Source organism: Eublepharis macularius, chromosome 15 (genome assembly GCF_028583425.1).
Source record: "Eublepharis macularius isolate TG4126 chromosome 15, MPM_Emac_v1.0, whole genome shotgun sequence".
Lineage (NCBI taxonomy): Eukaryota > Metazoa > Chordata > Lepidosauria > Squamata > Eublepharidae > Eublepharis > Eublepharis macularius.
Genome location: NC_072804.1, coordinates 31,606,790 through 31,628,540, shown reverse-complemented (window position 1 = coordinate 31,628,540; position 21,751 = coordinate 31,606,790). Strand labels below are relative to the sequence as shown.

The 21,751-nt window shown below is 41.9% G+C and overlaps 2 protein-coding genes across 2 annotated transcripts; one reads left to right on the top strand and one right to left on the bottom strand.

The window, feature by feature from the left end:
• The first annotated feature begins 3,361 nt into the window (after nt 1–3,361).
• On the top strand, nt 3,362–13,259 carry SRSF10 (serine and arginine rich splicing factor 10). Its single transcript, XM_054999284.1, has 6 exons — nt 3,362–3,529; nt 8,004–8,110; nt 9,662–9,763; nt 10,781–10,943; nt 11,215–11,268; nt 11,398–13,259. Exons 1-6 carry the CDS (start codon nt 3,465–3,467, stop codon nt 11,693–11,695), a joined length of 789 nt encoding a protein of 262 aa, XP_054855259.1. The 5' UTR covers nt 3,362–3,464; the 3' UTR covers nt 11,696–13,259.
• A 1,822-nt stretch (nt 13,260–15,081) lies between these two features.
• On the bottom strand, nt 15,082–20,810 carry PNRC2 (proline rich nuclear receptor coactivator 2). The gene is made up of 3 exons (XM_054999503.1): nt 20,715–20,810; nt 18,343–18,551; nt 15,082–17,518 (listed from the first exon to the last, which is right to left on the bottom strand). Exon 3 carries the CDS (start codon nt 17,498–17,500, stop codon nt 17,087–17,089), a length of 414 nt encoding a protein of 137 aa, XP_054855478.1. The 5' UTR covers nt 17,501–17,518; nt 18,343–18,551; nt 20,715–20,810; the 3' UTR covers nt 15,082–17,086.
• Nucleotides 20,811–21,751: the final 941 nt, after the last annotated feature.

The window sequence follows — 21,751 nt, the reverse complement described above, 5'->3', positions numbered from 1 at the left end:
CTATTTTATGTATTATTGAATGTATTTTATGTATTAGACTGTTTCTTTCACATTGGTTTTAATCCACCTTGAGCCTCAGTGAGAAAGGCAGACTATAATTGAAGTAAATGATAGATATCCCCAGTTTGATAATCCCCAGAGACACAGGTTTCAAAGACTGAGAAATATGGAGATGGCCAGAAACAAAATGTCTGATCATTAATCCTTGAAACAACCCTGAAAGGTGTTGGAATAGGTGACTCAGCCTGTCTTTGGACACGGGAGGGTGCTGCACGTCTCTTTGAATGTAATGTATAAATCTAGCAATCTGCCACTCTCTTGTCTAAGGTGGGAACGCCTACTGACTCCTCCTCTCCTGCCTCTGTGCCTCTTGGGAAATTTCACACCTTCCCTCATGGTCTTCCAAAGAGAAAAGATGTAAAGCCACCATGCTCCTTATGGAGCCCTTCTTTTTGTCCACAGACCCACTTCCAGCCTCGCTGCCTAGTTTCAGGCCGTGGCATTAGACTAAGGAATGTAACTCTTTAGATTAGGATCTTTCCCTTCTTATTACCAGAAGATATTACTATGGAAGAAATCTGCTACAATAAAATGTAAGTTCTATCTTTCTATGAATTTTGTCTGAGGATTAATTAATGCACGTTTGTAAGGGTTTAAACACTTCTGACTAAATTGCTCTGTGTTACTCTGCTAAGTTACTAAACTAAACCAAACTAAATATATAAATATATAATCCCAACAAAAGGCGGGACAGTGTGAATAATCCCATTTTGGTTTGCCAAACACCACCCAGTTTTTTCATTTCTTTGAATGAGGCACTTATACATCAAAGATTATCCTCTTAAACTGATGCAAACCTACACCCGTTTGTTCACCGCATGACTGTTGCATTCCTATTTTGTCTTGAGGAAAAAAAGAAATGTCCAAAACTATAATAATATATACAATAAAGCAATTACAATGGAAGATGGCCTAATAATTAAACTGGCCACAACACTGCGCACCAGAGAAAAGCATAGCTCTGGGCTGCAGAGGGATCTGCCTCCACAAGGAACAAGGCCAGCATTTTCCTCAATAGTGTGTATTCATTATCATGCGGGCTGCAAAGATTATTAATAGGATCGATCTATGCTTGCTAGGAGCCTGGTAGCAGGCAAACTGCCGGGAGTTTGCCACTCTGCACACCGATCACCTGCAGCAGGAAGTGGCAAGCCATCCAGGAACTGCCTGCCACTGACAACCTGGGCAAACAGGTGACATGCATGCTCCCAGCTGGCACGCAGTGACATCACTTCTGGAAGTGACATCACTGTGCTGCCCACAGGAGTGCTCCAAGCTCCAGTCTACGCTCCCAAGTCTAGTCAACCAAACCGGTGGTGGCCCTACTCCAGAGGAGCCCATACCTGGCCAGTCTGCACGGAGCAAGACAGGTCCCTATTTTATCTTCACAACAACCTTGTGTGGTAGGTTTGGCTGACCACGGCTGGCTCAAGCTGATCCAGTGGGCTTCTGGAAGAGTGGAGATTTGAATCTTGGACCTAATCTGACACTCGCACCATTACACCATACTGGCTAGTTGAATCAGGAACAGAATACAAGCATCTGTGATGATATTAAGAGTGACATTTTTGAAATCAGCTCTGGAGGACATTTTATTTATTATGTGGCACACTTTTCTTCCCCCTTTACTCCAACTAGGGACTCAAAGGCCTACACAGTTGAGAGAATAAAGCTGCACCCAGCAATTCAGTGTGCTAGGGTTGCCATCTCTGGACTGGGAAATTCCTGGAGATGTAGGGATGGATCTTGGGGAGTGTGTAGTTTGGGAGGGAGAGGGTCAGCAAGGTATAACACCACGGAGTCCACCCTGCAGTGCAGCCATTTTGTCCAGTGGAACTGATGTTTTGTCTACAGCTTAGCTGTAATTCCAGATCTCCAGGCCTAGAGTTACAAGCTCCCTCTTTCCCAGCCTCTGCCCTTACCACCTCTCACCTGGCTGGCAGCAGGGAAAGTTGCAGAAATGGGCTAAGAAACCCCAGGAGTGCACTCCCAAACACTCCAGAACGCTTATTGGTCACACTGGGAATGACGTCATTCCCAGCACAGCAGCATTCTGAAGGTGCTCCTGTCACGCCCTGCCCCCGCAACCCCTCAGTTCCCCGCTTTGAGCTCTGGAGGAGCATGGCAATAGGGTTGCCAGGTCCCCTGACCCTCCCTGTGGGCGGGGGGAGCACTTATCTTCCTGAGGTCTCTGCACACACTCTGCGTGTGCTCCTGGTGCCGTGCAATGACGTCACTTCCAGGAGTGACATCATCAAGCAGGCTCGGGAAGTGCTCCCAAGCTTCACACTTGTCTGATTTGAGCCCCCAAATGGACCAAATTGGCCTGGCACAAAGCCAGGGAGCACTCCTGGGGCCTACGCAATGACGTCACCTTGTTCAGCCCCCACCTGGATGATGGCAATCCTGGGATTAGCACCTCTGGGCACATGCAAAGCACATTCACCCACTAGTAGAGGCAGATTTATGGAGGATAGTTTATCAAAGGCTACTAGCTATGGTAACTATAGGGAAACCATTTCCAGAAGCAATCAATCTCTGAATGCCAGTGGGCCATATCAGGTGGAAGGCCTTGTCTATGCCATTTATTCCCCATTCAGGGAAACTGGTTGGCCACTGTGTGAAGCAGGATGTTGCACTAGCTGCATCCCTGGTTGGCACCAGCATGGCTTTTATGTTTACATGCGTCTGAGAAACATCCTCCTGTTCAACCAAGAGACCAGAACGGATTGCGAGTCGTTCTCCAATGGCGACTTCCTCACAGGCAGAATATTCGACATGCCACCCGCGCGCTCAAGGAGGGAAAAACGAGAGCCTCGACTACTCGAGGAAAAGAGCTGAATGCGCATGCGCTATACAATCCGTCTGACAAAAGCCTGAGAGGCCATTCCGCCGGCTTGCATGGGACGCGGAGGGGGGAAGGGTTAGAAACTTTTGCGCTTGCGCGTATACAACATAACACGAGCGGTCTGATAACCGGCAGCAAAGCATAAGCCGAAGAAACTCTTCCACTCACAAGGCCGGCAGCGACGCGCGCGCATTCCTCTCTCCCTCCCGCCTAACGTAACTTTACGGCGGCCAGCGAACAATGCGCAAGCGCCTCCCTTCCCACTCCCCTATTGTGTGCGAAGGACGTCTTACCACCCCTCCCCCCCCAAAGCAGCCAAGTCTCGCGAGATTTCTCAAAGGTGGCTGTTGGTCTTGCGCTTTTGAACGTCGCCCCCCCCAAGCTGCCAAGTCTCGCGAGACGTCTCCAAGAGGACGATTGACGCCAAAACAGCCAAGTCTCGCGAGACGCCTGCACAAGGCGGTTGGGCTCGAGGCGCTTCTTCTTCCCTCCCCCGTAGGAAGGACAGCTTTCCTGTCCGCCAGCCAACATCGAGTCGGCCACCTACGCGAGCGCCATGTCTCGCTACTTGCGGCCTCCCAATACCTCGCTCTTCGTCCGGAACGTGGCCGACGACACCAGGTGTGTGTAAGTGTGGAGGGGGGGCGCCGCGCGGGACGTGAGGGAACGATGGAAGGAGGGGGTGGACGGGCCATCCTCGTGGCTCCGGCCTGCATGGCGCCCGACTTGGCTTGAGCGAGCAGCAATCGAGGGAAGGCCGGGGCGGTGCTGCCTTTGCAGGCTATGCCGGGCTCACCAAGCCCAGTTTCCCCGACGATCGAATATAGTTGGTGGCACGGGAGGCCTTCCCGCCATTTATGCCCAATCCCCCCACGTTGTCCGTCGTCTACGGACAGCGTGAGTGGAGGCAGCGAGATAATTAAGAACGTGTTTTATGTGTCTTGCTGGCGCTAGGAGGTCGTCTTAAAAATCTGCTTCCCTCTTTATTTCGTGATATCTGGCCTGATCCTGATAAGAGTTCTGAGGAACACCAAAGCTTGCACGCTTATTTTATTTATTCAGTCGCATCATTCTTCTCCATTCGTCCTCATAGCAATTTACTGTTAGGTAGCTTAGGCTGATAGTGTGTAAAAGGTCACCCAGCAAGCTTCCGTGGCAGAGTGGGGATATAAACCTGGGCCTCACAGATTCTGGTCCATCGCTGTGACCTCTACATGATGATGGCTGTGTAATAAAAAAATATTGCATGGATTGTGTTTGCTGGACCAGAGCAGTGCTGTTTTACCCAGTGGCTAACCGTTACCCTGGAATGCTAACACATAGGCTTAAGATGCCAAGGCCTTGATGTTGCCTCCAAAAAGCATCAGAGGCTGACTGTCTCTGGATGTGGAGGTTCCTGTGATCCTGGATATATGCACCAATTTGCCTCATTCCCTTTTAAAGTCATCTAGGCTAGTGGCCGTCACAGTTTCCAGTGGTAGTGAATTCCACAATTTAATTAACAAGGTAAATAGAATGGATCAATGATGGGTAGCCACGCTAGTTTATAACAGCAAAATAAAACTGGCCTAGTGGCACAATAAATACTTAAAATGTATTGTAACAAGCATGCAAGAGTCAGAGCTTACTTCATCAGACATGTGAAGTGTCGCTTTATTAGGCAGGTACATTTAAACAAAAAGAGGCAAGGAACAGAAGGGTGGGGAAGATGTTAGAAAGAGAGGCCAGTTTGAGATCTAATCAAAATGATAACCCATCCATTCAAAGTGAAGACCACTCCCAGTTGCTAATCTGATTTGTCAGATTGTCAGTTGTTGAGGGTGAGCCTTAGTCATTAGAATCCTGTGTCAGAATTAATTTAAAGCCCATCAACGAATAAAACTAGCCTTGATAAAGGCATGCCTGAAGATCATGGCTTAGTTAGAGTCATCGTTCTTTACACGAAGAACAATCTTTTCACTCTTTTAATTTATATGCCCGCTTATTTTTTCATCTCTAACTGAGCATTTCTTTTATCTCCCCCACCCCTTTCATTTCAAGTTTCTCTTTTCTCTCAGTTTTGAATTTATCCCTAACAAAATGTCAGAACTCCCTGGGGATATCCTATCTGTCTCCTTTGATTGTTGACTTATTCCAGTGGGAGAAAACTTTTCAGTTCTGTTTGGCATACCCCCAGTGACTGTTAGTGAACTCCTCCCTGGTTTTAGTATTTCATCTGTTTATATGTTACTGAATTATTGTTTATATAATTTATTTTAAGTCTTTAATGTGAAAATGTTTAATGCCATCTCGGTGGCACTGTTTGGGTGGAAAGGCAGCCTAGAAATTTTAAAAATAAATAAATGTTGCATTCTCCATTTTAAATATGTATCACTCTTAGATAATATATATTACTAATATCACTCCCTATCTTCATTTCCATTCTGTTCACTTCTATTGCTCTGCATTGTTATCCTGTTTTTCCCTCTTCTTACAGTCTCTTTATTTTGCCTGATCTATTTATGCAGTTGTGTTGGGAGCTTTATTTTTATTAATTTTACAAAATTTATATCCTGTTTTTCTGCCCTCAACTAACAAACTAAAATGTACATAATAAAACTACATTATAAAACCATTACAACCACCATCCCAAGACATCATTAAAACCAAAGCTAAAATACATATAAAAACATTTTTTAAAAAACAGTTAAAACATTGCTCGGGAAAGTGGGTGCATGGTGGCAACGGTCTTGAGGTGGAACTCACTTCTAAACTTACTGTACTTTTTGGGACCCACTTGCAAAGCAAGTTCATGCCACCAGCCCCCAAGTATAAAAACTGGAAATCTCAAATCAGTTAACAATCTTATATTTTTCATGTTTGGTATCTGTAAATATATGCTTCTTCACTGATCAACAGGCTGCATTATGCAGCAACTTTATACATTATTCAGAGGTAAATCCAGATGTGCATCACTTCCTTTCCAATAGCTCATCCTGTTCCCTATCTTCCCTCCTGGCAACCCCCTTGCCAGAGTCGTGACTGAGTCTCAACCCACACATTCACAACCAGTGCTTTAAAGAGTTACTTGAGATCTAATAGAACATTTTTCTTCCTCCTCCAGTTTCTTCCTTAACTTTTTTCCACCTTAATACTTAAGGTTTTTACAAAACACACTTCTCTATCAGCAGTTGTGGTAGAAGCCAGATCTTTTCCTGCTGTGTGTGTTTACTGAGAGCTATGTCATATATTTTCCTACTCAAATATGAAAATGTTTTACTGTATTTGAAATGCCCATATGTTTGGGGTCTGCCTGATTGCTTGTACAGAAAACACTAAGGTGTTTTCTCGTAGAGACTGGCTTGTGAGATATCCTTGTTGCCGGTTGCTTTACCAATACAGTGCTGTAACAGTGATGATTCCCGCTCCCCCGCCTTGCCACCAGCCCGATGGGCGCTGAAGTGCCCCGTCCAGCTCCTCTTCCTTGTCCTGCCTTGTTACCGGCCCGACAGGTGCAGAAGTGCCCCGGCTGGCCAGCTCCTCTCCCCCGCCTTGCCACCGGCCCAATGGGTGCTGAAGCACCCTGGCTGGCTGCCTCCTCTCCCCCGCCTTACTACTGGCCCAGTGGGCGCGAAAGAGCCCCCACCAGCCAGCTCCTCTTCCCCTCCTGACTTATTCCCTGAGGGACTAGATCTACCTTCCCCTTTCTTGGATGCTTGGCTGGTAGACCTGGCCTCTGGACCCACAGAGGCCAGGTATGCCTGCCATGGCTCTGCTGGGTACACCTGGCCTTTGTATTCCTAGAGGCCAGGTCTACCACCCATAGCATTGCCAGGCAGCTGCAGGGCCATTGCCCCTTGCCGGTAGCGCTCCCTGCCTCTGCAGCCAGCTGCAAGGTGCAGGAGCACGCCAGGTCTCTTGATGCTCCCCTCCCATAGTGCTTCTCGCTCTGCAGCTGGCTGCGGAGACGAATCCGAGAAGCACTTCAAGGCCCTTCCTGCCCCTGGCAGCACTTCCAGCTTCTGGAGCTGCCCGATGCGGGCCATGGAGGCAGCAAAGAGGCCAAGCGTGGCAGCACTGCTCTCCCAAGGCCCCGCAGCAGGGCCCTGCTAAATCAGTTTTCTAGGGCCCGTTGTATTTTTTTCTCACAACAGGCTCTGTTTCTAGTGTGCCATAATGGTGTGGGGAAGCAAAGAAAAAAAACCCAATGTCTCCTCAGCAAAGATAGAAGCCATATATATTATGAGTGACATCAAAGGAAATTGCAACATATGAATCAGTCTGAATTGCTCATTTGTTAAGGTTTGAATAGTCTTTAATTAAAGGTCCTTTGTTCAGATTTAATAACCTTTGTTAATGCATGATTGATACATGAGTTATTAATCAGGAAACCAGTAAATTTGGGAGGTGAACTGAGAAATAGCAGTAGTGGTCATTAAATGTCATGAACTTAAATTTGTGGGATTTGTTTCATTCAGTTACTTCACATAAGGCCCTTCCAACTTTCCACTTTTTGTTGCAGTAACTACTACTTATGTTTCTTTGATTTGAAGTGAGGATGAGACTCTCTTATCCCCCCTTAATACACTGAGGATACGTAGTCATTGCTTATAGAAAGCAGTTAATTTTCCCTTATTCACCTTTTTAAAAAAAATAATATTTAAAGCAGCAGCTTGGAGCATACTTTCCCTTGAGTTGCATCTGGTTTTACTTTTTCTAATGAATCAGCTTCTCTGTAAATTCTAAAAGGCAATGTTCTTATATTTTGAACTTGGTGTTAAAAAATTGGTCCCCAAGAAACAGTACATATTAAAGAATTATAGCAATACATAGAAGCTGAACTTTTGAGCCCGAGTTCAGTCAATTTAAAGAGCTAAAGGTCAAGATGAAGTTGAATGGTGGCCTTACTCTTGATACTAAACTTTTATGACAAATGAGTTCCACTGACTTAAGCTTCCAGATAGTATTTCGCAGGGACTCGGGCTGCTACGAAACAGGTCTGACATTAGATAGTATCTTATCAATATTGATTCAATATATACAACTAGACTTTTGTCTCTGAATTTAATGTAATATAAGTAGGGGAGACATACAAATGTTAAGCGTTCTGTTTCAGGTCTGAAGATTTGCGTCGTGAATTTGGTCGTTACGGACCTATCGTCGATGTGTATGTTCCTCTGGATTTCTACACTCGTCGGCCAAGAGGTTTTGCTTATGTTCAATATCCTTTCTTCAGATGGCTGATTAGTGAGGGGTGTTGAAGTATGAAATTCACATTTGTGTATGAGGTAACAAACCTAAAATGAAAAAGCTGTTTACTGTGTTGTATGTAATGTGTCTTATTGTGGTGTGCTGCATTTTCCCAAAGATTAATACTTTACAAACTGCCGTATTTTTCTCAAAATCTAAGCCACATTTAGCAAAACATGCTTGTTTGTTGCAAGTTTCATATTCAGACTTTAGCTTTTAATATAAATGGCATTTGCTGCTGCTTCGGATGTCTCTTTGCATCTTCATATAACTGGCATTGATAAACTTGTTCTTAAGCTTAGCAAAATGTGGCTGATATTTATTGTTTAACTTCATGGAAACTGAAATAATTTGATCAAAAGCAGATGTGTATAAAAATGAGGTGAAAAGTCTTGCTCTGATTATTGTCCCCTAATTTACTGTCCTCTGTTGTTGCCTCAGAGTGTAAAGCTGTACAGTAATGGCGACCCCAAAGAGAAAGCATGAAAGAACATTTAGAGTAGAGTTCAAGAATTAAGGCAAGTAGACAAGCCAAAGACCTCTTAAGGATCAGGCTTGAAGAGAAGGGAAAGTTTGGGAAAAGAAAAGATAAAGAAAAGCTGGAAGAAGGACAAGCCATAATGGGAGACAAAGCTTCGCTTTATCTACAAATGGGGGAAAAGGTTGTTTTTCAAAGTATAAAGATAAAGCCATCTATCATTTTTGACCAAGCATCTCATGACAAGTCCTTCTGATGAGCACTTAAAGAGTTAAAGGTCAAGATGAAGTTGAATGGTGGCCAAGATTAAAGGAGCCATACCTGATGTATCCTACAGAATAAGAGCTATCCTCTTGCTTGTGTAAGTGGTAAACCAATCAATTTGTCTGGTGTAGTCTAGCAATGGGCCCTGTAATTCTTGCTTAATATTAGTTGTGTCTTTTGAAACTATGGTTCTGAGTGGAATGCATTTATTTTTGAGCATATCTGCAGAGGGATTGAATTTAGCTTCTGCTTAGAAGCTGGTAAATAGACATCTAGAGACAATTAAACTGTTCAGGTCACAGAGAAATATAGAATAAGGGAATATGATGTCACATCTGACCCAAGCTTAATTTTTTAGCATATGCCTTTATGGGTATGGGTATAGCTTTACACTAGTATAACTTTTAACCTAATAGTGGACAAGTCTAGGAAACATCCATTTTAGTGCTAGTTTTACTGGGAACGTGCAACATTTTAAATGTATCAGTGGGAGTCTTAAGGGGTACACAAATTTTCAAAAAGAGAAATCAGACCTCTTTGATAAACCAGTGCATATAGTAGGAATATGGCATTACAAATAATATTTTTAGTTGAATTTTGCCTTTTGTCTAAAAGTATGTAATAGGTATATAGTTAATGTCAGCTAATTTTTGTTATGCCATAGAACATGCCAAAAATGAGTTGGTAAAACAAGGGTGTTTGGTGACATGGGAAAGCCAAAGCTTGCTAACTGTGTGGCTGTAAATACTTCAAATTCCCAAGTACCTTAACATCTAGCACATTTGAAGATGTCCGTGATGCTGAAGATGCCCTTCATAATTTGGATCGGAAGTGGATATGTGGCCGTCAGATAGAAATACAGTTTGCTCAAGGAGATCGGAAAAGTAAGAGCATTGTGTTCACAATTGATTTAATCCTTTCTTAGAGAATTGGGGCTTGAGATTTAATACTTGAAGTTATGAGTAGTGTGGCTTCTCACACAACCCCAAATGTGGTATGTACTGCAGAGCTTTATATTTTTGCCAACATTCATAAAGCAGCCTTGTAACCTCTGTGGTTAGAAGTGTCTAAAAAGAAAACAGTAGTCTGAGGCACGGCTTCTGTCCCCTGCACAAGGATTCCTGTAATTCTCCCATAGTTGCTAGTTGCTGTTCACGACTAATTGGATCTTGACCCTAGATGGCTAAATCAAATCTGTTTCCATTCTTCTCCCAGTTCCTAAAATTATGAGGGAGAATAGACAATTCAAATCTTTTACCTTTTTCAGTCTCCTGATGGAAACCAAGGCTTTGGAAACCCTGGCAATATTGTTATCGCTTAGCAATATCTACAGTTCAGAATTAGCTGCAATGACTGGGCATGCACTAACAGTGTACTGAGTTTTTAGGTGCTCAGTCACCTGAAGTTTCCGGCAATTTCCCAAACTTTGAAAAATATTAGTGTAAAACTTACCAGTTAAATGTGAAACTTGCCAGTCCTGAAGGGGTCTACTAATGAGACTATTGAAGGGGAACAAGACTGTATCTCCCACCATAACCGACGCGCTTATTGAGAACTTGATCTTTTGTTATGCTCACTTCATGGTCCACCAAACTGGCTTGAGTTGAGGTCTGAAATGATCATGCACAGTAAGGCAACAAAGTTGATCCACTGGGTTTTTTGCATCTTATTTCAACAGATGTTTTTGTGGTGGGATTATGTGTGTGAATTTTTATATATGTGAGCTGTACAGTTGTATTTTAATTGGTTTTGTTTTATAGCTGTCTTGGGTTCTGAGTAGGAAATGCAATTATAAATATGTTAACTATGGGAAGAAATTGGTTTTACAAAAACAAATTGAAAATGTAGTGTCAAATATTAATTGCTAAATATTAAGAATCAATGTTCAATTCTTTCTGAAGCACCAAACCAAATGAAAGCCAAGGAAGGAAGAAATGTGTACAGCTCTTCTCGTTACGATGACTATGACAGATACAGGCGTTCTAGAAGCCGCAGCTATGAAAGAAGGCGTTCAAGAAGCCGATCCTTCGACTACAACTATCGCCGATCTTATAGTCCTAGAAAGTAAGTGTTGTTCTTGGCTTGACCTATGCTGCCATGTAAAGGAGAAGAGAGATCATGTGGCCTGTTTGACGCCTCTAAGTATCCAGTCTCATTTGTAATTACATGCATGGAAGTTTTTTATGCCTTGCATGCACCATCCAAGCAAACATTGTCTGCAAAAAGTCTGTGCCATTGAAGAGAAAAAAGTGCATCTCAAGAAACCTCGTAATAGGTGCGTGTGTTATTCTAAAAGTATATGCCACTGTTTACTTTTTCTGATGTACCTTTTTAGCAGTAGACCTGCTGGAAGACGTCGCCGTAGCAGAAGTCGTTCAGATAATGATAGGTAAAGATTCTTTTATATAACCAATTCAAAATTGGATTGGTGTGCCTAGGATAAGCCATTTTAATGTGAGATACGCAACTCCTAGCAACTTGTCCATATTCAAATCTGTTATCTTCCTCTTTCTGATAGGTTCAAACACCGTAACCGATCTTTTTCAAGGTCAAAGTCCAATTCAAGATCGCGATCTAAGTCACCACCCAAAAAAGAAATGAAGGCTAAATCACGTTCTAGGTCTGCGTCTCGTACTAAATCTAGAGGCACTTCTAAAACGGATTCTAAGGCACACTATAAGTCCAGCTCGAGATATGAAAAAGAACCGAGGAAAAAAGAACCAGCTAGATCCAAATCTCAGTCAAGATCTCATTCTAGATCTAGATCAAAATCCAGATCCCGGTCATGGGCTAGTCCCAAGTCCAGTGGCCACTAACAGTGTACCTTGTTTTTTAGGCATGTAAAACCCAATTACACAGTTGAGTTATAATGTTGCAGCATTGCTTAAAATATCTTTGTCAGTTTTCCCTGTAGCAGGCAACTATTAAAATTAAATCACAAATTGAGAACCTTATACAAGAGTCCACTTTGTTAAATGTCATGGGCAGCTACTTGAAGTTGTTGTGGTGTCTATGTATATTTTTGTAATACACTTGCATTTTTATGCTTCAAATATTGATGGTACCTTGATTATGACCATAGTTTACAGCATTGTCCTAACAATTTCATCCAAAAAGGAAATGTTCGTTCTAACTGTTCCAAGAACATATAGTTATTTAAATTGCCCAGAAATTCCTGCTGAATAAGTGGAAAATTGGGCAGCTAGGATGAAACACTGACTGCTGAAAATATAAACTGGTCATCTCAGTTTCTAGATCAAAAAGGGAAGATAGTTTGTATTCTCCATGATATTAAGATGGCTGGTTCCTAGAGCAAGTGGAAAGATGGTGTTGAAGTGTTGGTAGTATAACAGAGTGGGCAGAGATGTGGAGAGCTTATTGTGAGTCTTGTCAAGATTTTAGGAGTCTCCTGATATTTCAACCCCTACAAGTGGATGGTGGTGTTCCACTCAATAATTAGGTAAATGTGTTTACACTTAGATGCAGTATAGAATATCAAGTTATTGTGAGCGGTTGCCCAAATTGCTTAGGGTTTCTTGCTGTATAGACACAATTAAAACATCTGATTAGTATGTGTGGTATATCAGAACTAAAATTTTTTGCCGATGACTTCATTTAGGTAGCTTTTTGTCCATTGGTACCAATTTCCAGCCAGGCCTGTAATCCTAATTGGCAGCTTAAGTTTTTACCTCCTTTGAGTGGCAAGTCTCAATTTGTTCCATTTGCTTTTAGTTTGTTGTATCTAAACTGAAATTGAAAAAAATTGCCATGGTCTAATCTCAAGTATTCCCCGGAGAGGGCATGATCTTGTATTATGAACGTAGCTTTTCTATTGAAATGTGTAAAAAGCCAGCCTCTGACAGCCAGTGGCCATTGTCTTCTGTTGAGGACAAATTAATGTTGATAAAGAATGCTGTTTTCAAATTCAACAGGGCCTTTCTGATCAGAAGCTAGCTTTTTGAAATACTGGCGGTAGAACATGTTTAAAGGGTGACTCTAAAACCTTTGTATATTTGATAGTATTTCTAACTTTGGTTATTGTTGATGTTCATGTTCTGCTATGCAATCATTTATATCCACGTTCCTTTTAATTTTGTAGACTTCTCCCTGATGTATAGTTTGAAACAACACGGTGTATTGTTAAAAACTGTAGCATTAGAATGCAGCTCTGGACAGAGGAAAGTTGTGGAAATAAACTTTGTATTTCCTTTCTTATAGAGGCTTCTTAAAAGGTATTTTTATATGTTCTTTTTAACAAATGTTGTGTATGACTTTAAAACATTGATGTTTTGATCAAAATATAGACCCAGCTTATTCTCTTGCTTGCTGTAAATCTAGCAAACACGCTGTAATAAAAAAAGAAATACTGATCTTCTAGAATTGTTGCAGTCTTTAAAATTTTAATTGTAGAGATTTGACTAAAGGGAAGAAATTTCAACGAAGAAAGTAACTTGCTCTGCGTATTTTGAACAGAGATACCAGCTTTCGTGTTCATTATGGCTTGATACGATTTAATCAAATTTTTTGACAGTTCAAACATTTTATAAGCATAATTTTAGTTTAAAGCAGGAACAGAACATTGTGCTAAGGGCAGGAACAGTTGCCTCATACACTCCAGTCCCTTCTAAACATTTTTATAAAGCAGCATACCATGTCCCATGAAAGATTGTCTTCCCCCATAGTAAATACAACTGTCTCGTTGGTGGTTTTGACTTTGGCACACATTTTGCTTTTTATACATTGTTTAAGCATGTAGCATTCTGTTCCTTTGTATAGCAAGTGCTTTCCTGCCTGGCTGTAATTAGAGGTGTCTCAGCCTCTGGGATTATGACAAAAATGACCTTATAGCACATCATCAAGTGTCTGAAGTAGCCCGGATAAGGTGGCAGTGCTCCTGTCAGCATTGGTGCAGTGTTGTCTGCATAATTCTGGAAGGCTCGAATGTTGCGTGTTGTAGCAAGTGTGAAAAGCTAGGCCATTAAATTTTATCGGAGAAGTCAGCAGCTTCTGCAGTGCGTTGTGAAATAGGGACTGCATACACCCATCACAGTATTGTACATGTTTGCCCTGGCACCCAGTATGGCACTCAGGAGGTATTACACAATATTTGCCATGGCACCCTAACAGCTGCCATGGCAAACATTGGGGTCTTATAGTATCAATTCCAATAAATATGAGACCAAATGCTTCCTAGCTGTAGCCTGCCTTGTACTCCTGTCAAAAGTTGTGTAGTCTTCATAATGTTCTAAGGATTTGAGCAGTGAGCTGTTTAAATTTCTGCTGCAGCTTGCTGGATGAACGTAAGGTGTCCAACTTAAGCCTATTTTACAAGATCCAGCAAAAGCAGCCAAGTCCCTGGGGAACTTTTTCTTGTTAGAGACTGAAGCTGGCTGTAGTGGCTCCTGGTTTTAATAATCCCTTAAAATGGATATGGATGTTCCCGCTGGTGGTGAACTGGGGCAGATGGTGGCAGAGCTGATCCTACCATTGCTAATAGCAAAGCCCTCAAGCCATTTTAGTTAATGAGGGGCATGGTTGAATACTAAGAGCTAGCTTTGTGGAACTTTCTGCCTAATTTAGCAGGCATAGTAAATGTTCAGCAGTGTTGGGATTTTAATGAGTCTTTTCTGTGGTTAAACTGGTCAGACTATGAACATAGTATTTGAATACTTTTTCAAGCTTCAGTAGAAAATGCCTGTAGTGTTATGCCTAAAGTACCATAAAAGTTTTAAAGGGTTTGCAAAAAGTTCAGTCAGGTATCTCATGGCACTTGCCAAGACGCACTTTCATATAGCTCTTGGGTAGTATTAAGTTTTCTAGGAACCACTACTGGGGAGGAGCCTTTAGTTTATCCTTTCTCTGTGGTGTGTCAAGAGTAGCAATTCGTAGAATCTGGACAATTAAATAGCTGTATGAACCCATAACTGGGGTGGGGGTCAAAGGGGTTAATAGAGGATGAGGAAGAACTACATTTACCAGCACACAGCTAATTACATGCTACACAGGGGTTGTGTGGGTGTGAGTGAGGGGGACGGGGTTGGACTGCCAAGGTCCAGGAGTATTTGCTTTATGAAATTACCCACAGCTATGACAATTCATATATATATACTTTTAGTTATAGCCATGACCACCTCTACTCCCCCCAGAAGTCCTACGCAAACCCAATGAGAAGCAATTGTTAAATAAGACAAACTTATGGGAGGAAAGGGTAGGGATTTTTATTGAATTTTGTTTCCAATTCATACTCAAGTAATACATTCACAATTTAGAACACATTAAAATTACATTGGGCTACAGCAATGATTTAAGTTTCAAGGATAAATTTGGGACACAAGACATAATAAATTTTGGTGCAATATCCAATATTAAGTCTTTAGGAAAATGGTATATTTTATTGTTTCCAAGATTTTGAATGTATAAGTAGTTTAATACACTAGTTTATAGCCAAGTACCTCTGAAGCTGTATGTTCTTCAGAAAGTGGCATGTTCTCCGTTGTCTAACTTTAGACAATTACTACTAAACATTTAGGCAGGTAACATGAAATCAAGTGGTACGTACAAAATCTAAGATTTCATTAAAAACCTAATCATTATACATGCTCGTTGCCAACAAATTTCCAATCTGAGAAAAGTTTCTCAAGCTTTGCTATGGAAGTAGCTCTTCAAACTGGTTAACCTGTATTTTTGCCAAGAATTTCAAGCGTTAAGTTCAAACATAGCTCCAGACCAAATTATTTTATCTTGCTCTATAAGGCAGGAATCTAAAATAAGATTAGACTTCAATGATGGGATACTGCCAGGCCTGTATCTTAAGAGAATTGTATTAGAAGAAATTTTAGAACATGCATAACTGCGACAGTCTTGACTAGTAACTTAATACATTCAAAATGGAAGCAATGCTTTTACTAACTGCAATGCAACAGTTGTGTGCTTCAGTACTGCATCCTAATCCTAAACCACACTTGTCCGTCAAGTGTTTTTTAGAATCACAGCCTAAAGGTGCAATTCAGCTTCATTAAAATTAATGAATTGCACTATTAGTTAACAAAAACTGGATTTTACTCAGTGTTAAAAGTTTGTTTTACCTTCTGAAGTCAGCGCTTCGTTTTGCACCATGTTGACTTTAAAACTCACAAAGCCAAGCATGGGTACATACACCCTCTATGTTGTTCAAGTGCAAGGGGCACAGATATGTGCTTTTCAGGTTTTTTAAACAATTTTTTTAAAAAAATCATGCCATGAGCTCAGCATGGTCTTTTTTAACATTCAGCAGTTTTGTACTAAAAATACTTTTATTCTGGCAGGAAAGCCCAGCATAAATTTACATATGCTACAAAGTTTTACATTTATTTACATGGCTCTTTCTTCCACACATAAAAGATGTTTTTACACTTGGGAACCTTAATTGAACAAGTTCATCTAACTTGAGACTGGCCTCAACAGTTCTATTTCAGCAAGAGATACAAAACATACAGAACGTATTTAAAATACAGCTCAGTGAAATACAGTGCGAAGGAGAACACTTGAAAGCATTTGGCAGTCACCAGGCAATGCAAAAATGCTTTTGAGTTGGCACACTTATAGGGTGCTTGTGTTTGCGCAAAAAGCAAGAGATCAAATGCATGCTTAAGTTTTTACTACACAAGTGCTGTACAAAATTCATTTCCCCTAGGTAAACGTTTAGATTTTGGTCACAGGGCTTTATCTGCCTGCCCAAATCACTTTTTCATATGGAAGTTAGTCATCTGAAATGATTCTTAAAACTGAAAAATACATAATGGTAGTTTCAATTTTAGATATGTGATTTTTGTTAAAAAAAAAAGTGAGTTTCGTTAGAAAATTATTGGTTTTACTCCAATGCCTACAGTTATTTTGTAGTGGAAATTTGGTCAACTTGCATTAATTTTACTTTCTCTGAAAAGGGAACAGTGCTTAAGAACACAATTAAAAGTTAGGTGGTTTAAAAAGCAAGCACTGAAGCCTGTGGCTGCCTATCAGTTATACCATGGCATTAATAACATAGAATAGATACAGTGCACAGAGCCCATAAAAGGAAGACCCCCCCCCCGACACACACATAAAAAAAATTACACACAGCTAATCTGAATTTCTAAAATGTGCCTGGCTTTGCATTCTGGAATCCCAAAGCAGACCCTAACATTGCTGACTTTGAAACTATAAAATGTAGTTTCCCTCAAATTTACATTTCAAGCCTGAACTTTAAGCAAGGTCTTCAGCTGAAAAGTCAGGATTTCTTTATCAGCAGGGTTCAGTGAAACAGTGACCCAGTGACTTGGTGGCTTAGGAAGAACACTTGGAGAAGGAGGCTCGCTGAATTTTGCTCCAGCATAATTTTGGTTGGTTTGAGGCATGAAGAGTGCAGTGGATAAAACTGGATTCCAATTCTGGCTATTTTGGAAATGCATTGTGTTCTTTCCTCCAGTCTGCATGGCCTGCCACGCTGCAGATGATGGACTACATCCATGTCCCCTTTCTTTCTTGTGGATTTTCTTCATCTGTGAATTCTGATCTTTGCTCTTTTTCCTGTTTAGCTGCTGGTGATTCTTGTTAGCGTTTCTGGGCTGGGTAGATGGAATATTAAATCTTTCTCCACCTCCCATCTTCAATTTAAGTGTCACCTACTCAAGGAAAAAGGATGGGGGGGGGGAGAAAATGCAACTGTCAATAGAAGATACAAAGTATACCACACACTTCTGTAGAGAGAATGTTACTTTCATAAAAGTAACAAAACTCAGATTTACAATAAATGTGTGTACATATGTAAGGTTTTGGTATTAATACGTTAAACTTAATATGCAATACAGAATGTTTTTGCAAACACATTCTACAAGCAACACCCCAACCAAATAATTTACTATGCCAACGAGCGCTGCGGCTGTAGCTGCTCAGAGAGAACTGCGTCCGAGGCCCAGAGGGGGGAAAAAGAAAAAGATTTAATTTGAATTGTAATTTGTATTTTGTAAGATCAACCATTCCACCATTACTTTATTAAGCTATTTTTTTAATTATGGCAGTATGAAGGGAAAGCATTGAAGTGTAGTGTTTAGTGTTTGTAAGTTGCCTTCCCCTTTTTTCCACCCCCCTTCCCCCTCTTCTTATTCTCCCTTCTTTCCCTTCCCTTGTACTATTGTAGTTTTTTGTAGTTTATTGTTTTAGATGTTAAAAAGAATAAAAATATATATATTAAAAAACAAAAACAAATAATTTACTACGCAATAAAACACCCAAATATCGAGTCATTAGACAGAACTCTTTAATACTAGCTTAACTTTCATGATTTTCCACAAGAATACCTTTGTAAGGGTATAGTACATTTTGACACATGAACTCACAATCCTTCACCAAATATTCAGGAAGCCATGACAAATGGTCTTAAAGGTCAGCTCTGAATTGAGGTTTCAGAGGACTCTTAAGGTTGCATTATAGTTATTAACCCCTTTACCTTTCAGTTTTCTTTTCAGTGTCCACAGTCTCCACCTCCTGCCCTCTTTCTTGCTGCCAAACCTGAAAGAATAGATGCTGACTCCTGTTGGACCTCTTCCTTTGGTTGGGAATGATAGTTCTCATGGGCCGATTTGCTGTTTTCAGCCACGAAGCCGAGCCCAACATCGGATTCTCGGCACACGGGCTTCAAGGGTAGAAGTCCCAGCTCTGAAAAGAGTGCCAAATAGAGTTCCTTGTCAGAAAGTGCTAGTTTGGATAGGACAAATTGGTATTTACATAAGAGGAGTCCTACTTGACCAGTATCAGGTACAGCCACATAGTTACCCACCAGACTCTCCTGGAAGGCCTGAGCATGGGAAGGTCAAGACCTCACAGCTGATGAGCCCCCAGGCATGGTACTCTTGCCTCTCAATGCAAAGGTTTGCTTTGTATATCTTCACTTTAAAATACTTGGATGCATTAATTTTTCACTCTTAGATGTGTACACTACTAGCTGCATTCACATTCAAATTCATGTTAACTATTCCACTGTTAATTTTCAATTCCAGGAACACGTTAGTCTCTAAAGATTTAACGATTTTGTGTATTAGTTTGTTTGATCATTCCATAGTGCTAGTGTTTTTCCTTTAATGACAGCTCTGTCCCTATGAAACAGCTCATTTAAAATACTTCAAGAGCTGCAAACATCACTGTTTGTAGTTTTACATACTTAAACATATTGCTCAAACTTAATTTAATGCTCTTTATTTAAGAGAAGTCCAGTAGCCAACAAGCCCACATACATTTTTAACATTTATATCAACTTAGCAGTCTGTTATCCCTGAACTTACTGGTTCAACTGTAGAAAACATAAGTCATTAATTTAACTTCCAAAAGATTAACAAGTACCAGACGCCCTCAAGAACTTTAGAAACAGTAAGAAAGCACTAACATTTTTGTTTTGGGTTTCTTTTATTGAATAAAATTGATGCTTTGAAGAATATGAGGAGGAACCATCCCCCCAAATAAAATAAGCTTACTATATGTAACGCTTTGTTCTTGTACTTGCAACAAAGTATGTGGCAGTGTCCTGCTTTGAAAAAGTGGACTATACCCCCAACACAGTCAAGTCGGATCAGTGGCACAACTTGGCCAGAGATTTCAATGTGTTTGCTAGTCTACACAGGACCATTCTATTACCTATAATACTATCGTAATAAATACAAGAGGATGAGTGGAAGAGTGAGTGGAAGAGAGAAAAGCCAGTCGAGTTGGGGAGGGGAGGTGTTTCTACTACGTGGACAAATGGGGCTGGTGTCCTCTTCCTCTCACAAGATTTTCTTTACTACAACACAACACCAGGCTCTCCTCCCTAGCACATAATTGTTTCACTTAAGTCTCCCCACAAACAAAAAGACAACGCTCGTGAGTCTCACTGTCCTGCAAACACATCATTTTCCACAACTCTCCAAAGAATGAGGTCACACACAAACATCAGCAACCAGCAGCGGCAAAATGCCTTTGATTCCCCCCACCCCCGCTGCGCCCCTTTCTCTCTCTGGCGCACATCAAGCCACACAGCTTTCCTTGTAGCCATTTATTCTACCCCCCAGAGGGAAAACTAGCCCCGAGTTAATGCAGGATTCTTGAGCCACCGCTTATACTGCCCCCTCCGATCGTCGACAGACATGAACGTACCAAAGATAATTGCCAACTCCTGGAGGGAGGGTTAGAACAAGAACTAATGTCTAACCCAGAAAAATACTTTAATTCTTCCTCTAATTAAAAATTCGGGCAAGCAATCTACTTTTCCTGCCTTTATTTTGTCGTCAAGGTCCGTTGGAAGCCCTGCTCCGAACCCACACAACCGTCTCCCTTTCCTCCAGCCCCCCCTCCACAGATTCCTTCAACACCGACCCCACGCCCCTTATTGTTCACCCAGGTTCTCCCCCTCCCTCGCCCATGTATCAGTCGTTTGTTATTGAGGCCGTCAGCCCCATTCGCGCACGTAGAAGAGGCAAGAGACAACACCCCCACCCCCAACTCGACTGGCTTTTCTCACTCTTCCGATCCCCCCCTCCCCGAGCACGTTTACTTGGGAGTAAGCCCCCCAAAGCCGTACGCCCACCTAAACACACCCAGCGACTTACAGAACAAGGCGCTCTCACAGGAGCTTCCCCATCATATCAGCCGCTCAATTCCTTCCTCCCTTTATCATCAACCTCCCCCCCTCCCCCGAGGTGCTGCGAAGACCCTACCTATTGTTTTTAAAAGGGGGAACACAACATGGCGGCAGGCCTCTCCTTCCCCCACCTCCTCCCTTCTCAGAACTCTCCCTCACCCCCCAAAGTTCCCCTAGACAGACCCCCACCCCCTTACGCCTCCTCACACCTCAGAGCGCAGCCTAGCCCTCTCCTCTCGCAGCTGCCGCTTTCGCCCTCCTTGCAGATAGTAGAGCACACAAAATGGCGGACAATTTACCGAGCTGAAGGAGGGGAGGAAAAGGGCAAGAAAGCCCCGCCTGCTCTCGAGCAATCTGGCCAACGAGAGCGCGGTGCATCCGAACAGTTAGCCAATAGGAACAGCGTCCGCCTGTTGCCAAGGTGGGGAGGGAGGGATCGTTGGGAGGAAGCAGGAAAAAAAGGCCTTGGGTTGTTGTTTCGTTTTGAACTCTCTACAGAAAGCAGTGCATGTCGGGAAAATGGGGGGGGGGTCCACTGCTTAGAGGATGAGGCGACCGTAACGGAAGAAAGAAATTTTTTTTTACTTGTTTATGTTTTTACTTGTGTATTGTTAGCATGTCTTCTGCTTAGAATGCTGTGTTTTTCTTATTCTTTATGTTTATTGTTTATAGTTTTTATGTTATTATTTATAGTTTAAATAAAGAACATTCTACTCAAGAAAGAAAGACGTTTGGAGGCCTGTGAGATTCCCATCCCTACGTCTCTCTCTGCTGTTTTGACCAAATTCAAAAGCTTGGCTTTCTGTCAAGTCATGTATCTTGAGCTTAAGAACATAAGAGCAACCACGATGGTTTAGACCAGTGGCAGTGGTCCATTTCATAGAGTGGCCCACCATTTGCCATGGGCAGCCAACAAACAGAGCACAGAGGTCAGGCATCCCCTCCTTATGTCCTCTCCTAAAGAGATTTAGTGCATCTGGACAGGAAGGTTTCACTTTTTAGTCACCATGCCTAGTTGCCATTGATGGATGGACCTTTCCTCCAAGGGTGCTGCCTTGGCTTTAGTGTAATCTACATTGCCAGGCAACCGGCAGGAGGTGACAGGGGTTGGAAACTTACTATGGCATGTATGTCTGTTTTCTCTGCATGAAGATGTCCCTTCCAAAGCGACGTAGAAGTGACAGCATCACAACGTGGCTGATTCTTTAACAACTGGCCAAAACATGTGGGGTTTTGGCCAATTGTT

Coding starts and splice junctions, on each gene's coding strand:
- SRSF10 (XM_054999284.1), top strand. CDS start 3,465: ATGTCTCGCTACTTGCGGCCTCCCAATACCTCGCTCTTCGTCCGGAAC. Junction 10,944..11,214: donor CGATCTTATAGTCCTAGAAA/GTAAGTGTTGTT, acceptor GTACCTTTTTAG/CAGTAGACCTGCTGGAAGAC. Junction 11,269..11,397: donor AGTCGTTCAGATAATGATAG/GTAAAGATTCTT, acceptor TCTTTCTGATAG/GTTCAAACACCGTAACCGAT.
- PNRC2 (XM_054999503.1), bottom strand. CDS start 17,500: ATGGGAGGTGGAGAAAGATTTAATATTCCATCTACCCAGCCCAGAAAC.